A 16,661-nucleotide genomic window follows, 5' to 3' on the forward strand; every position below is an offset into this window, starting at 1 on the left:
AGCAAGAAGTCAAGACAAAATAACTATCGAAGCCGCACGTAAACAAAGGAGTCGCCAACCCAACCCGAATGGACAGAATGTGTCGTTTGCGTAGTCTGCCATCACGTGACTTTGTTATTGCGTACGAGCAGTAGCGAGTAAATTATGTTTTCTTCCTGCGCAATCGTAATTTGTGCAGTTGTTTTATAATCAGTTCATTTTACCTCTGCGGGTGAGCTGGTGTGGCCAAAGCAAGTGGAGATGAGGGGAGGGAAAGTTTCTCGACATGCAACTTTGCCTTTGCCAATCAGCAAACAGTAGGCGTGGCCTAAGTGAGTCGCTCTCAGACCTCCGCCGACTGAACATCGTGAATCTGCTCGTGGAGCAATGTTGCCATACCTCACGCGTTCTCCTAGTATGTGACGAAGTATGCCTTCCACCAACGGCGTCTCATTCAGTGCCGTAGCAGACAATGTCATGGGCTTCTGAGGAAAGATTATCCCCAGTGCCTTCCGAATGAGTTGGTATATTGTCTCGGCGCCGGGGCCAATATACCTGTGGCCACCTATGACTCGCACGTTTTCATTGACAAAGTAGGGCGGATATGTACATTTGGCAACGTTATGTTCGCTCCTCTCTCTCGGTACTACACATCCCCCATCAGCGAAGCCATCCGAGAGTGTCCGGGCTCTCACGAAAGCTTACCCGCAGACATAAAGTGAATAGACTATAGTAAGAAGTTACTCGGTTCCGCTAATTTATTTTAACTCTTTCCTGCAATAGTCTCGGAGTGTAACTCGTCATATGGAGAACCACGTCTGCTGAAGGTTTTTAAGATAAGATAGGACAATATCATTGTGATGTAAGTTGTCAACTGGTGCGATTGTCTGAACGAAATTAGAACAGGTTCTATTTTCTGTCCAAAAATTTATATATTCGTAGATTTTTGCGTGGTTACACGGTCAATTTTCGCGCTCATCTGACAATGGGATTTAGACATTCTAACATTAATTTGAAAATTCTAATGTACCATGTAACCAGGCCTAAAGAAATGCCATAGTTCAGCTCAAATCGCGGCGGCACACGACGACGCCTTAGTGGGGCCGAGCCCCCTCGAAAATTCGTCATGGGGGATGAAGAAAAAATATGTCAGGAGTGACTCCGGAGTGGCCCTTCTAAAATAAATTTTTTAAACCTCCTGTTTGTAAAATTTCTCGGAGCAAGGCCCCCGGTGTGATCCCCCCAATTTTTTTTTAAGTCGGCACTTCTGCGACGCCTCCAGGGTAGGGATAGGGATGGAAGATTTTTCTCCCTAATTTCTTCTAACAACGTGAGAGGATATCATTTGGGGACATTTTTTGGTTGATTGTGGCGTAAGTTAATATCATTATGTCTTGCTATGATACCATGCTTATTTTTGACCTAGGTGTGACCTACAGAAACTGTGTTTTCTTATTATAACACCAGGCTCCCACAATTCATTATTTCTTGGATTGACCCATTATTTTTCTCCAGCACTAAATTCCTTGCATTGATTCCTGGAGGCTCTATCATAATATTTCTTTACGTCGGCCTGCTTAGCTTCGAGTACTGTATAAAAACCCTTTGTACCCTTGCTTTCAAAGCTTCCAAAGTGACTGGAAGCAAAGAGCGCAATTGACAGCTGAACAATATCTGGGCCGGAAACACATTGGACCCTCTAAATGGGGAATTGCGGTACTCCCTTCACAAATCACTAAAATCTTTAACCGATTCTTGGCTTTTCCTTATAATTTGTTTCCATATGAGGGCACTCATTTCTGCAAGCCCATTTCATTGATGGTAGTGGGCAGTGGCGCAGCTAGGAATTAAGTCTTGGGAGGGGTTATGGTGCAACTAATACCGGGGTGTGTGGGGGTATGGAATACCCATCAGGATAAGCGGTAGGTGCGAGATTAGTAAATTGCGGAATTTTAAGATAAACGGTTCAAAATGGTGAGTTTTACGGCTTTCTGAGGGATATTTCATTAATCCTTACACTATTCTATTAGTTATATCAATCCAATTTAGTAAAATGGATAAAACTTAAAAATTTATCTGAGCTCTGGGGGGGGGGGGGTTTAACCCCCAAAACCCCCCTCGCTGCGCCACTGGTAGTGGGGACTACAATTCTTCAACTTGATCACCTTCTCTTTTAAGTATTTTCGTAATTCATACGTCATGAATGGCATATCGTAGGCAATACATTCTATGAGGATCTCATGCGTCGCAAAAATGTTCTGCTATGCATCTTTGAAAGATTTAGCAGTTTTGCTTGGCGAGGGGACTAACTTCAACCATTTAAAGTAACAATCAACCACGACAAGATATCGATGGCTAAGTTAAAACAAATCTGATCTAAAATTAGGCCGGTTTGAGACAGGTATTTTAAACAAAGTGTAATAACGTCAAAGATATAAAATACAAGCAAAGAACAACTCTTCGTTCGCAAATGAATGCTTCTTTTTCAGTTTTATGAACATTTGGTTGTTAGTTTCAGTGTCAAAGTGTAAGAAACGAGCGTGATGCGCCCGCCTCCAGAGGGCTTCCCCCGTTCTTTTCAATGCAAGTCCACAGGCGCGTTTCTAATTTTAAAATGTAGAAAAAAAGGCAGGGTCTTATGTACAAATTTAATTGGAATATTCGTGTACAAATTGAGGTCAGAAAACCTCTTTAAACACAACATTGGAAGTAATTACACTATTCTCTGTTAATATTTGTTTAGCGTTTTCCTTAATATATACAAAAATATTTTGAAAAGATCTTATCCTAGAGAATGCTACATAAAGTTGGCCATGAGAGAATACAGGGTCAGGCAGGAATAAACCAGCTCTTTGCAAAGTCTGACCCTGAGCCTCGTTAATAGTCATCGCATAGAAAACCTTAATGGGAAGTTGTCTGCGAGTTAAATTAAAAGGCATGGTGGGGTGCGACGGCGTTACCTGTATTCTTGTAATAATATGTATCTGAAACTAAATTGATATCAATTAAATATCCTGAAATAAAAGTTTGCTCTGCACCATGGAGCAAGTGCGTGACGTCAAGATGGCGGATCGCCTCATTCCCTAAGAGAAATATCAAGGGCCATTTTTTAAAACCAATTTTAGGAAACAATAGCAATATTTAGTAAGTACCGTCGCATGTTCTCTGATAAATTCTGTGCATTTTGGTACCTCATTTGTAGAGTTTGGTTGCGTATAGGTTGAGAAAAAGGTATCTATACAGTAGAAATAATATAGAGGATTAATCGTTTTTTTGCACTCATGAAAAGTTGCTATTTATGAGATACGTGTTGTTAGAACTTAGCCGTCGATATGTTTTTTTAGCAAAAATTCAAACGACGCAAGCTACCTGTAGATAAACCAGATTCTTCTGCTCACTCTACTCATCCGTAAGACGAATGCCATGAAGAGGAAAGCCTCTAACTCCTCCGTGTCCCCATTCTAATTCCGATGAAATTGGTGAATCCCAAATCGGGGCTTTAAAAAATTGCCCCCCCCCCCACTGGAGAATGTCTCTGAATATTCGCCAACCGCCTTGACATATCTTCAAGTGTTACAATAGAGATAAGTTACAGTGAATTCTTATCTACTTCAAGTGTTTACCATCTTCTTTATCTAACGAGGAAAAAAATTTCTGTCAGGTGCTGTTTATTTTTGCTCTGACGAACTTCGCCGCCTCCCGTGTGACAAATCACGATTGAATCAGGAAGCTATATCTCTCCCGCTATATCAGTCTTTTTTATTTGACAATTTGGCCTTTCCAAATAATTTTTTTTTTCATTCTTGATTGAGACATGAATTTGGAAACCATAAATTGGCCCGCCCACTTGACTTTTTTAAGAACCGTCACCATCTTCTCACGAGCTATTCGGAACGGAAAAAGAACGACGCCTTTGAAAATATTTTGTTGACGTCACGTTCTCTGGCGTGGGCGTTGTTCCCTTAGATCAACGATAAAAGTAGGTGTTGGCAGCTGGCATCCTCATCAGAAAATACGTATAACTATCCTTCGTTTGTACCAAGCGACTTTGGAAATTGAATCATAACTGAGCTAGAGAGGTAAAATAAGGCGCGTATCGAAATGAAATGCTGTATGAAATAAGGTTTTACGAGCGTGCTGCGTCCGCTCCCAGCGGGCTTCCCCCCCTCTTTTCAATGCAGGTGGTCCACAGAGGGATAGGCGCTTTTCTAATTTTAAAATGCAGAAAAAAGGTAGGGTCTAATGCACAAATTTAATTGGAATGTTCATGTACAAATTGAGGTCAGAGGACCTCTTTAAACACAACATTGGAAGTAATTACACTATCCTCTGTTAAACGCACGTGATGACTCATACTTACGTATCAACAGGAGACTTGAATGTGGAATCAGCCGCATTTTGATAAAACTTATTTAAGGAATACGAGATATTGTTGCAAATGAACAAATGTACCAGTTTGTGCGCCGTTAACGTCAGGAATATTTACCGTTTTTTTATTATTTATAAACCTATTTTAGGAAAGTATAGCAATATTTAGGAAGTAAGATATACCGTCGCATGTTCTCTGATAAATTCTGTGCATTTTGGTACCTCATTTGTAGAGTTTGGTGCGTATAATTTGAGAAAAAGGTATCTATGCAGTAGAAATAATATAGAAGATGCTTTCCCGGCGAATAATGCAGATACACTTCTCTCGGGATTCCAAACGGGTTAAAAACTATTTTATTGCCGACATTCGTTTTTGGATCCGACTCGGGGCTCATCCTCAACGCTCAGAAGCAGCTCGAAGCGTCATTAAAAAAATGGAATCTTGAACATGCTGGGAATCCCGGGTAAAGGGCCTAACAAGTTAAGATGGTGAAAAGTGCCCCCAAATATTTTGGAAAATAAAAAATAGACACTTAGAGTGCATCACAAATAATGTGTTTCCCCAAAGTTTCACGCTTAAACAATGGAAATTACAAAAAATAATTGAAACACGATTTTTAGTTTTTTTTAACCATTTCTTGTGTTTTTATTTTTGTAAAATTGTTTTCTTGATTTTAAAATGCATATACTATTACGCTACTCCATGCTTACATTTGTGAGACTTGTAGTAGTGTAGACTAGTAGAAGGTAAAAGTACAAGAGTACCGAAGGGCCACGAAGAATAGACAATTCCAGCTGTCGGCCATATCAGAACATGCCTGGACCCGGGGACATGACATTAAATTCGACTTAGCCAATAGATTAGATATATAATAGTAGAAGGAGGCAGATTTATCCCAGACTTATGCGAGAATCAATCGAGATAGCCCGGAGGGACACTTTTAATAGGGACGATGGCTACCAATTGGATGCCAATGGGAGCTTTGTCGCCGCGTCAATTTTCGGGTGGCCCCAAAGTTCCTCAACCCATGCCAGTCGCCTTTTCAACGCGACAAGAATCGTACGGGAACCGTTGGGGCCTCCCGTTAAACACTTGGCGGCATAACCCAAAAGCTTGTAACAAACATGACGAGTCCCCGCGAATTTTTTTACAAAAAAACTTAATATTCCTGGATTAATAAATTTGGACACTAAATCAGTTTGCCGGTAAATATAATAAACAATTGAACACTTTTTCCTTCCTAATGAATTAAAGTTGAAGCCCGTTGGCCTGATCTCTCTCAAGGAGTAGCTGTAAATTTCCCACCTCTTTTCTGATGTTTCTGTGTCCAATGTTTTGTGTTTTCGTTCCATCTTCTCGTTTCGAGTAAAGAACTTAGGCACAAAACAATGTATACGTTTTTTATGCATTTTTATGAACTTGAGAAAACATTTACAGTGAAAATGATCGAGTCTTTCTTTTATTCTGGAAGACCCAGTCAATATTTAAATGTAAGAAGTAGTGAATGGAGTCATTGAATTCCTTCTAATGTTTAAATATTGAATGGGTCTACATTGGAATGAAACATAATCAACAGTCTGTAGACACTATTTCGTGAATCGCAAGTGAGAACTCCGTCGCATTGACCACGTCCGTCACTTGCTCAACACTTGTCTCCTGAGATGTTGCACCGTTGAACGTCATTACTGAAGTGGGAATCGGGACGACAGCAACAGTGTGTCTCATGTAACTTCCCATCGTACATGTAGCACATGTGGAAGCACTTGCAGTTTGACGGATCCGTCCGCATGATTTCCCACTCCAGGACACTTTTAACCATGCTCAGAGGACGTTCCTGTTGTTGTAGTTCCAATCAGTACTCCTCGATTTTCTGGTGTTACAGTTGCTGCAGTTTTTGCAGCGGCAGAAACATCGGGTAGAGAATGTCTATGCCATCGTCAGTGAAACCCAGCAGGCACTCGTATGAATAATTGGTGCCCGCGATCACATCGATTTTACATTTCTCTTTGCAAAGCGGCACCGGATAGTCTTTGCACAGATCCCCACTGATCTCCGTACAATCTCCCTTCTTCGGGTCGAACGCTGGTTTGTCCCCTGCGCAGGATGCTGATGTAGGCTTTATCCCCTGGCACGTGTAGTACTTCTTGCAGTCGTACGGATCTGGATATATGATTGTGTCAGTGTTGTCTGATCGTGGGCAATGGAATTGCTCATTGTACCTGTTAATGGCAGAATTGTGAGCATTAATTTAAACTCCATATTCAGTCGCGGAACATTTACAGATAGTTTTGAAATCTTATATTACATGTCAATAACATGTGACTTAAGCTTTACGTATTAGCTTTCGTCATTGTTTCCTCCCCCAATGATGATCAAATTAGTAACTTAGGATTAATAGAGAGGAGATTTATAGAACGTTCCTGAGATAGATTTGTCATATTTGCATATATTCACCATGACGGATGTACAATTGGCATCCTTTTTTGTGCTGCCAACTATTGTGTGAAAATTCCAAAGAGGAAAACCATTCGCCATACGCCTACTGGTTTTGAACCCGGATTTCCCATTTTAGGTCGAGCGCTTAACCAGGTAAGCTAACGAGGCCTCTTTCCCCTCTGTAGACTATACCGGAACCCCGATTTCCCGATGAGTGTTATGACTACAAGGGACTTCTAGACACATAACACGACCTTCGGGAAATCGAGTGGTCTGGGTAATTATCCTTGTCCTAATGGATAATTTTTTTCTGTAGATTTTCACACAATTTGTTCATTGCCGATTACTCCGTAATATTTTCACCGTACATAACCAACTCTATTGAACAAAGCAGCAAAGAAAGGTGATTGCGAGCACATTCCGTTGAAAAGTCAATACAGCGCTTAAAAATCTATTTGGATGGCAGAATTCATTGGTATCAATCATCGTCAAATACTATTTTCACTGTTGTAAAGCTGTTCAGTCTCACCTCAAGTTAATGCGGGAAATTTATTCAGCAAATATATTTGCACTCAATCCTCAAAGGGAATCTGTTGCAGATTTGAGACGAAATTTTACTCCGGGGTTGCAATTCATGAAAATCAATCGGGACATACCTGCAAACTCCATTGACAACGCATCCTCCGGCCAGCTCGTCGCACGAGAAGTCACCGACGCATTCCATGGCTGAGTCTGCGACGAATTTACCAGGGTTTTCCGGATCTGGTACACAGATCACCGCCTTCGAACATGTCTCGCACATGAGTCCCTTCTTCATGCATTCTCTTGCGTATTCCTTTGAAATAGAACGGTCGCATAAACTGAAGTCTGGTAGACCAGCCTGCAATAAAGGATACAAAAAGTGCTTCCTTAAGTATTTGAAGCAACACGAATATTTGGTGTTTGTGGAGTAGCGAAGACAATAAGAATCGCTCGACAGTGCTTACTTTTGTAATTTTGATATTACTTATTAGAAGCTATTTTCGATAAATTTTAAAGAATTCAAAGTGGGCATTTTTCAATAATTTTCTGCTTCTCTGATTTAGAAAAAAGTTATGTCTGAAAAAAACTGGTTAAAAAGAACTTTAGATTCATCAATTGATGAACTAAGTCTACTCTATACATATATCTGACAATGAAGAGATCTAGATGATAGCGTAAGTGTCAAGAGAGTAATTTCTGATCAGAAAAGACCGATCGATAGAATGATCAAACCGATTTTCACCATCAACTTACCCTAACTAGCTCTTTATATTATGCTGAACAATTCATGTTTCTTGAAATATATGACCAAACGAAACAGCCCATGTATCCACGCAGCGCGTTACCATGAGGTTGTGAACATATGTCAACGGGTGGGAATCAACTGTTTATCCGTAGATATTTCATGGGGTATGGTGGCGTAGTGGTTAGAGCACTACTAAAATAAGTGTCCCAAGCTAAAGTCTCGAAATATGCCTTTGGACATCCTCCCTCTCCAAGGAAATCCTTTTGCTGCGATGTAATATAGGTAGATCAACTTGCCCCTCTTCCCTGATCATGTCAAAATCCACTCACCCCTTGCTTGTTACACCGCGTTGAGCTCTACCATCACCTATCCAAACATATTCTTAGGCTGAATCATCGCATAATGGATGATATATTCAATACCCTAACAGTCCCTAAACCTGTAATCCTTCGAACCGTTCGAAGTAGCTCATTCAGGTAGCTGCTAGGAAATCTTACGCCCATCGAATGTCTTACTATTCTCTACGTCAAACAATTCGGCCTCATCGTTCCTTGAATAAAACACTTTTCCTCGTAAACAAGAAATGTCATTACTGAATTCTCATATGCAGAGGAAGTGCATTAGGCATCGAGTTGAAAGGCCAGCTATAAACAAATAAATGAAATCGAAGAATGGTAATTCGAAAAAGAAAAATAATCAAGAAAATATGTAATTAGATAATTATATTTTTAATTTTAAGGTATTCGGTCTTGCTCATGCGAGTATCAATGGCGAATGGTTATACTCACGAGTATGACGAAAAACGTTATTAGAATGAACTTAATCGTCTGCATTTTCGTTAGCGTGGTGTAAAAATAATGGAGTGCCACGTGCCTGTAAGCGAAGCTTAGTGATGTATATTGTGAGTTCTTTTCACCCATTTTATAGTGTGCTACTATGTCGCCTAAGTTATATGGATCTTTTGTACCTAACTTAGATAATTTTTCTAGTCTAATGTGCTCACTTGTGGCATAGGTAACAATCTCATGCCATATCGCAGTGATTAATCGATAGAAGTGCGCAGGCAAAAGAAACATGAGATTACAAGCACTTCTCACTATTTCCTGCGTGATAATTTTTTTCGCTTACTGACACGTGCAGCTCAATAGAAAAACGCGTATAAGTCCAGTCCGTAAGTCATGCAATTGAATTGAAATTTATATAGTTTTTTTTATAATTTTTTTCCTTTAACTTTGCATTGTGTTTTGGTTTCTATGAAACTTCTTACCATGTGCCGTATATCTTTGGTTTATATTTATTAGACATTCAATTAAGGGATTAACACTGACGGCGATGTAAGAAGTGAATCCAACGAGTCCATTTCTATGAGAGGAAAGAATATCCTGCATGTATATGAAACCAATCCATAACAATCAATATTTGGTTGGACTTTCGGAAGATTCTCTTGTGATAAATATATTAATTTTATTGTATCATATTGCTTAATAAACAAAGAGAAATTTTTTTTAATGTAACATCGATTTATTAATTAACTGACGAATAACATATCCCATTTTTAAATATATAAATTATATCAATATATCGTCATTAGTCCATCATTTTTATGGAAGTATAAGAAAGAATAAAACTGATCTAATTACTACTTAACTAATCACTAAAAACTAATCATTACTTAACACTTGATAGAGGAATGTACCACTGTCATTTGAAATCGATAGGAATACGAAATAAATCGCTAAGCCTTCTAGTTTTAGTGCCAGACGATCCTTATCAAGTCCTTCCTCACTAAATGATCATTTTAAGCCTCAGTGAACTAGTGGCGTTTGGTTTTGAATGTTTCATCCTACCGTATCCCAAATAAAGATGTTAAATGAAAAGCATATAGACATAAAAAGCTATAAGGATAATTTACTTGATTATCTATAATAAGGAACAAAAATGCCTTAAATTTTTTTCTTCCAGAGATATATTCAGATAAAAGTCTCAGCTTATCTTCAATATTTTATCTTGTCTTTTATTTTTTTTATTTTTGACGATCAAGTAATGCCGAACCTCACTTTTGATAAGAAACGATAGGGGGTTGCTATGGAAATGAATTACTACGACGAGAAGAACTTACTCTTTTTCTGTGAAGAAAGGAGAAGTAGATGAGTTTAGACAGTGAATCAGTTTGCAGGTGAATATAATAAACAATTGAACACTTTTTCTTTTCGAATGCATTACAGTTGAAGCTCGTTTGCCTGTCTTCTTTTCTAATGAAGTGGAAGATACTTGGATCAATTACTGGGAAAGCTAAACATTTCCCACCTCATTTCGGCGGTTGTGGTGTCCAAAGTTTTTTCCCCTTCGTTCCGTCTTTTCGTTTTGTGTAAAGAGCTTAGTAACAAAACAAATCATGCCTTTTATGTATGTTTTTATGATTTTGAGAAAACATTTACAGTGAAAATTATCCAGTCTTTCTTTTATTCTGGCAGAATCAGTGAATATTTAAATAAAGGTAGCAGTCAATGTAGGATTTTATTTATTTGAACTTAATCTTCTATCTAATTATTGACTTGTTTTACATTGGAATACGACATAATCACCAGTCAGTTGACACCTTTTCGTGAATCGCAAGTGAGAATTCCGTGGCATCGACCTGATCCGTCACTGGCCTAAAAATCGTCTCCTGCGATGCAAAGTTGAGTTTCAGCACTGAAGTGAGAACCGGGGCTACAGCAAGAGTGTTTCTCATGTATCTCCCCGGCGTACATGTAGCACATGTGGAAGCACTTGCAGTTAGGCGGATTCGCATAATTTCCCACTCCAGGACACTTGCAACCTTACTCATCAGAGATCGTTGCAACCTTACTCATCAGAGGTACTGTTGTAGTAGTTCCATTGGGGTCCGTTGGATTTTGTGGTGTTGCAGTTGTTGTTAGCGTCTGAAACATTGGGTAGAGATATCGGTGCCTCCGTCAGTGAAACCCAGGAGACATTCGTATGAATAGTTGGTGTCCAATATCACTCCACTTTGACACAGCGGCACCGAATAGTCTTTGCACAGATCCCCGATGCTCTTCAAGCGCCCTTCTTTCTTCGGGTTGAAGGCCTCACCTTCGTTTGGATGGGGTACCAATGTAGGGTAGCGGCTGTTTCGGGATCAATCGTCTTGGCATCTTCGTACTCGGGTGCACCGGCTTTGGTGACGTTGCAATTGGTGCATTTGTTGTAGCTGAATCATCCGACTGAAACATCGGGTAGAGAATTTCTATGCCATCGGCAGTGAAACCCAGCAGGCACTCGTATGAATAATTGGTGCCCGCGATCACATGGCTTTTACATTTCTCTTTGCACAGCGGCACCGGATAGTCTTTGCAAAGATCCCCACTGATATCCGAACAATTTCCCGTCTTCGGATCGAACGCTTGGCCGTCTGTGCAAGTCTCTGCTACAGGGTTTCTTCCTGGGCATGTGTAGAAATTCTTGCAATTGTACGGATCTGGGTATTTGATTGGCTCCACGTTGTCGCTTAGGGGGCAATGGAAGTTCGCATTGAACCTGTGAATGTCAGAATTAGGAGAGTTAAATAACTTATTATTCAGTTGCCGAGTACCTGTAAGAATTTTGTAACATTACGTTATTTGCCAATAGCTTTTTATAAAGCAATTACATTTTAGCTCTCGTATGATCTCCAAATAATGATAATATTTACGAGTTTTACGTTTACAATTAACGTTTCATACACTGAAAAAAAGGTTTGGTTAAATATATATTATTCTGATAAATTTATGAAGTTTTCCGCTTCATATTGAATATTTCTTTAATGATTACATTACCAGTTTGATATATGCAGTTTCATAAAATCTATAAATAATATTTTTCTAAATTGTAAATCATAAAGTTAGTAGTTTTACTTAAATTTCCGTAAAACCAGCACAAAAATTGGTAGAAAAATACGATATCAGGAAGCATTGAACGTCGGCTCCAGGCGTTGTAGCAACGGACTCTGCACAAATAAGGATGTTTCATTAAAACTATGAAACTGTTGTGATGGTGAGTATTTTTGCTAAACTATGATATAAATCATTAGGCACTTGATTTATTTTATCAAGCGAAAATTTTAATATTTCATAATTTAGTGAATTGTACGGATGAGTTTGTTAAAAATAACAATTAATTAGATACGCTTCAGATTTTGGTAACTTTCATCGAAGTTATGATTAATATTACGAACGCGATGGCTTGATTAGTAATATTTATCAAACTTTATATTATTTGGTTTGATAGAATATACTGAAAGTGAAACGGACTGTCGTTCCTGTTTTGTTTATACCAGTACACAATCGGAGTAAAAAGATTCCTAAACAAACCTTACTTAAAATATAGTTCGTGAAAATGATTATATTTTCATTGTTTGGGATGGCGATAATTTTTCATTTTGTTTACGTTATTTTTTTCTGTTTACTTCTGCTTCAATGTGCTATATTATCCGTAAGCTGGTGCATCAAAGACAATGATCAATAGAATACGTAGAATAAGTGCATTCATGGGCATTTCATTTTCAATTGTTTCATTGCGACGAACACGTTTCCTCGAGTGACTAAGTTATTTATCTTTTAACATGTTAAGAACCGCAACTTTAGACGCTTCATGGGACATACCTGCAAACTCCATTGAAAACGCACCCACCATACAGCTCGTCGCACGAGAATTCACCCTTGCATTCCGTTGCTGACTCCTCGTCTGGAATGAATTGACCTTCTTTTTCCGGATCTGGTAAACAGAACACCGCCTTCGTGCATGTCTCGCAAATGACTCCCTCTTTAATGCAAGTCCTTGTATATGGTGTTGGGGGATCTTGGCATAACCCGAGGTCTGGGAGACAGGCCTGCAATAAAGGATACAGAAAGTGCTTTCGTAAGTATGTGAAGCAACAGGAATGTTAGGAGTTTGGGAAGTAGGGTCGACGGTAAGAATCGCTCTTAAGTGCGTGTTTCTGCCATTTTGGTATTAATTATTCGTATAGTAAATATTCGAGTAATTTCAAGGAATTCAATGTGGGCATCTTCCAATATTTTCCTGCCTTACAGTTTTAGAAAAAAGTTAAGTGTGAAAAAATAAGCGGTAAAAGAAATTAATGAGTCCCAAGCTCAAGTCTAGGAGTATGCTTTTGGGAATCTTCCCGTAAGCAGGAAATCTTACTTGGTATGATATAATACAGAGAGACCAGCTATCCCCTTTTTCCTGACCGTGTCAAAATCCACTCACCCCTTGCTTGTTACACCGCGTTGAATTCTACCATCACCTATCTAAACATATCTTCAGTTTGAATAATCGATTAATGGATAAAACATTCCATTCCCGAACCCTCTCTAATCCTGAATTCCTTATCAAATATCTATTAGGCTGATAGGATAACCTGGAATAATTATTGTAGGTGCAATTAATTCCTTTCAGGAACGTCCGGAGCAGTTCACAGTTTCTCATTTGTGGTAGCTGCTGGAAAGTCTTACGAACGTCAAATGTCTTTACCATTCTCTGCGTCAAATAATTCAGTCTCATTATTCTTGAATGAAATACTTTACTTTGTGAACAAGAAAAGTCGTTACTGAATTCGTATTTCAGAGGAAGTTCGTCAGGCATTGAGTTGAAGACAGGTTTAGATAAACAAGCTCCATGAAAACTATTTCGGAAAGAGATCAAGAAAAGATATAATTTGATAATTGTATTTTTAATTATAAGGTCTTCCGTTTTGTTTATGTCAGTAGCAATGGCAAATGTCTATACTTACGAGTGTGACCAAAATCGTCAGTAGAATCAGCTTCATCGTCTGCATTTTTGAGAGTGTGGTGTAAAAATAATTCTAATACTGCGTGCCTGTTAGCGATGCTTCGTGATATAAATCTTGAGTTCTTTTCACCCATTTTATATTGTGTCGCTATCTCGTTTAAGTTATATTGATCTACTCGAACTAATTTAGATAACTTTTTTAGTGTTACAATGGCTATTGTGACGCATGTATAGATCTTAAGCCATATCGCAGTGATTAAGGTATAGAAGTGCGCGTGCAAATGAAACATTAGATTACAAATATTTCTCATTATTTCCTGCGTAATACTTTTATTCGCTTGTCTATTTTTCTCCTACTGACACGTTCTGCTCAATAGAGAATCGCCTATCAATCAGTCCGTAAGTAATACAATTGAATTAAATTTTATGCAATGCTTTTATCATATGTTTCTCTTAACTTTTCATTGTGTTTTGGCTTTTATTAAAATTTCTATTATGTGCAGTATATCTAGGGATTATGTTCATTAGGCTTTCTATTAAAGGATTAATATCGATGGCGATCTAAGAAGTAAATCCAAGGAGTTGATTTATATTAGAGGAAAGAATATTCTGCGTGTACACGAAACCAACCTGTAAACAATCAATATTTGGTTGGATTTGCCGAAGAGTCTATTGTGTTAAAGATATTAATTTCGTTGTATTTTATTACTTATAAATAAAGGAGAGTGAATTTTAAAGTAAAATCGATTTAGTAACTAACTGACCTATAATATTATCCTATTTTTTTAAATATATAAATTATTTAAAAATATCAACGTTGTTCCATCATGTTTAGTGAATGTTAAGAAAGGATTAAATAAGTTTGAAATGATATATATGATTCTTCGTAAAGACTTTCGCGTCAATTCTTGGGTGGCTCCAACGTTTCCCTACCGATGCTGTTAGCTTCAATAATATGCGGTGCCCCATAGAGAAAGAGGCGCGTTGGACGAGAACATTTGAGTGAATCAAGGGCATTTCATTCACCGGGAACGATTTATGCTTTTTTATTCGGTCACTTTCAGAGAGTTTTATTAATTGATTTTATATTTTATGCAATTTGGCCCTCGAACCAAAGGCCGAGATATCGATAACTCTCTAATACCAATTATAGCTGAAACTGTCATAATATATTCCAGTTTCAATAACAAAGTAGCGATTGCTTTGTACTACCGATTTCTAATTGCATATAATAACAAGTAAGACGATATAGTACTTGCGAGTAACTTGTAGTCGAATCTTCAGTTTTTAGGGTACTCACCAACTACAAAGTATTTATAACGGACACCTCAACCTCGAAAATAACTTGGTATAACCTTGGGATGAAAATGAATCTGATTCACTTCAAGTCTTGTTTACTTTTCGTTATACGATTGGGGATCTGGCCAGTTTGCTAGGCTATATAATAGGCTCAAAATCCACAGGGATCTCATTCGAATCTCACGGGAGGTTGATAATTTTTAGGGGTCATCCAAAGCCTGCAAGAATGCCTTGTGATCGGCACCTAAAGTACAGCACTCCGTCCGTTGGAGGGGACGTTAAAGCGTGGCCCCTTAGCATCCTTTTGTTGAAAGCAGGATAATTCTGACGCCGGGTTTCTCTCCACCCTTCCTTCTCTACCAATCCCATATGACGCACATGGACAAGGCAATCTCTGACGCCATCCAATAACCTTAAACTTTCGCTATCATATTGCCTTGGATTAATGGAAACTGATGCGAATGGTTAGTGTAGAAGGAGTCGCACATCTTGGGGTAAACTAGGTAACTCTTGAAGAAGAAATTCGTCTAAGTATCGGTCACCTCTTAAAAAAAAACCGACATTCATATTTTCAGATACAAAGATTTAATGCAAAACAGGAGTGACGACTGCATGATACTAGTGATTACTGACAATTTCCTCCTTCTAAATGTATAACTATGAACTACTCGAGATTTAAAAAATCGTCAGTTTCGGTTTTTTAGCGCCAATGCGAGTAGTAGCGACGAGAAATCGCGAGCAAAAAATAATCACTACCTAACGCTCGATACTGAAAAGTACCAGTGTACCACTGTCATTTGGTATCGATAGGAATCCGAAATAAATCGTTGAGCCCTCCAGTTTTAGTGACAGACATTCCTTATCAAGTCCTTACTCACAAAATGCTCATTTTACGCCTCAGTGGATTAGTGGCGCTTACTTTTCAATATTTAAATCTACAGTACCCCCAAATACAGGTGTGAAATGAAAAGCATATAGACATAAAAATCTATGAGGATATTTTTCCTGCTTATTTAAATAAGGAACAAAAATGCCCTTAAATTTTTTTCTTCCAGAGATATATTCGAATAAAAGTCTCAGCTTATCTTCAATATTTTATCTTGTCTTTTGATTTTTTGATTTTTTTTTACGCTCAAGTAATGCCGTATCCCACTCATGATAAGAAACGATAGGGAGTTACTATGGCAATGATTTACCTAATACGACGAGAAGAACTTAACATTATTCTGTGAAGAAAGGAGAAGTAGACGAATTTGGACAGTGAATCAATTTGCAGGCGAATATAATAAACAATTGAACACTTTTTTTCGAATGAATTACAGTTGAAGATCTTTGGTCTGTTCTCTCTCACGGAAAGTGGAAGGTCCTTTATTGCATTTCCGGAGAAGCCTAAAAATGTCCCACCTCATTTCTGCGCTTGTGGTTCCAAAGTATTCTTTTCGTTCCCTCTTTTCGTTTTGTGCAAAAAGCGTGGTAGCAACAAAATTATGCCTTATATAAACATTTTGTATGATTTTGAGAAAACATTTACAGTGAAAA

At 38.4% G+C, this 16,661-nt stretch overlaps 2 protein-coding genes and 1 long non-coding RNA gene across 3 annotated transcripts; all 3 read right to left on the bottom strand.

Annotated features, from left to right (window-relative positions):
* Positions 1 to 5,741: 5,741 nt before the first annotated feature.
* LOC124159546 lies at positions 5,742 to 7,515 on the bottom strand. Its single transcript, XM_046535427.1, has 2 exons — positions 7,441 to 7,515; positions 5,742 to 6,567 (listed from the first exon to the last, which is right to left on the bottom strand). Exons 1-2 carry the CDS (start codon positions 7,506 to 7,508, stop codon positions 6,225 to 6,227), a joined length of 411 nt encoding a protein of 136 aa, XP_046391383.1. The 5' UTR covers positions 7,509 to 7,515; the 3' UTR covers positions 5,742 to 6,224.
* An 8-nt stretch (positions 7,516 to 7,523) lies between these two features.
* On the bottom strand, positions 7,524 to 9,119 carry LOC124159547. Its single transcript, XR_006864972.1, has 2 exons — positions 8,840 to 9,119; positions 7,524 to 7,664 (listed from the first exon to the last, which is right to left on the bottom strand). It is a non-coding gene; the product is annotated as an uncharacterized LOC124159547 (long non-coding RNA).
* A 1,325-nt stretch (positions 9,120 to 10,444) lies between these two features.
* Positions 10,445 to 13,923, bottom strand: LOC124159543. The gene is made up of 3 exons (XM_046535424.1): positions 13,825 to 13,923; positions 12,695 to 12,921; positions 10,445 to 11,591 (listed from the first exon to the last, which is right to left on the bottom strand). Exons 1-3 carry the CDS (start codon positions 13,867 to 13,869, stop codon positions 11,144 to 11,146), a joined length of 720 nt encoding a protein of 239 aa, XP_046391380.1. The 5' UTR covers positions 13,870 to 13,923; the 3' UTR covers positions 10,445 to 11,143.
* Positions 13,924 to 16,661: the final 2,738 nt, after the last annotated feature.

Source organism: Ischnura elegans, chromosome 5, assembly GCF_921293095.1.
Source record: "Ischnura elegans chromosome 5, ioIscEleg1.1, whole genome shotgun sequence".
Classification (NCBI taxonomy): Eukaryota; Metazoa; Arthropoda; class Insecta; order Odonata; family Coenagrionidae; genus Ischnura; species Ischnura elegans.

Bases quoted from the DNA above. Each gene is read 5' to 3' on its own strand.
- LOC124159546 (XM_046535427.1), bottom strand. From the start codon at position 7,508: ATGGAATGCGTCGGTGACTTCTCGTGCGACGAGCTGGCCGGAGGATGC. The intron at 6,568-7,440 runs GTATGTCCCGAT...TGCCATTAACAG, and splicing joins GTTGTCAATGGAGTTTGCAG to GTACAATGAGCAATTCCATT.
- LOC124159543 (XM_046535424.1), bottom strand. From the start codon at position 13,869: ATGCAGACGATGAAGCTGATTCTACTGACGATTTTGGTCACACTC. The intron at 12,922-13,824 runs GTAAGTATAGAC...CCTTTATTGCAG, and splicing joins TGACGATTTTGGTCACACTC to GCCTGTCTCCCAGACCTCGG. The intron at 11,592-12,694 runs GTATGTCCCATG...TGACATTCACAG, and splicing joins GTTTTCAATGGAGTTTGCAG to GTTCAATGCGAACTTCCATT.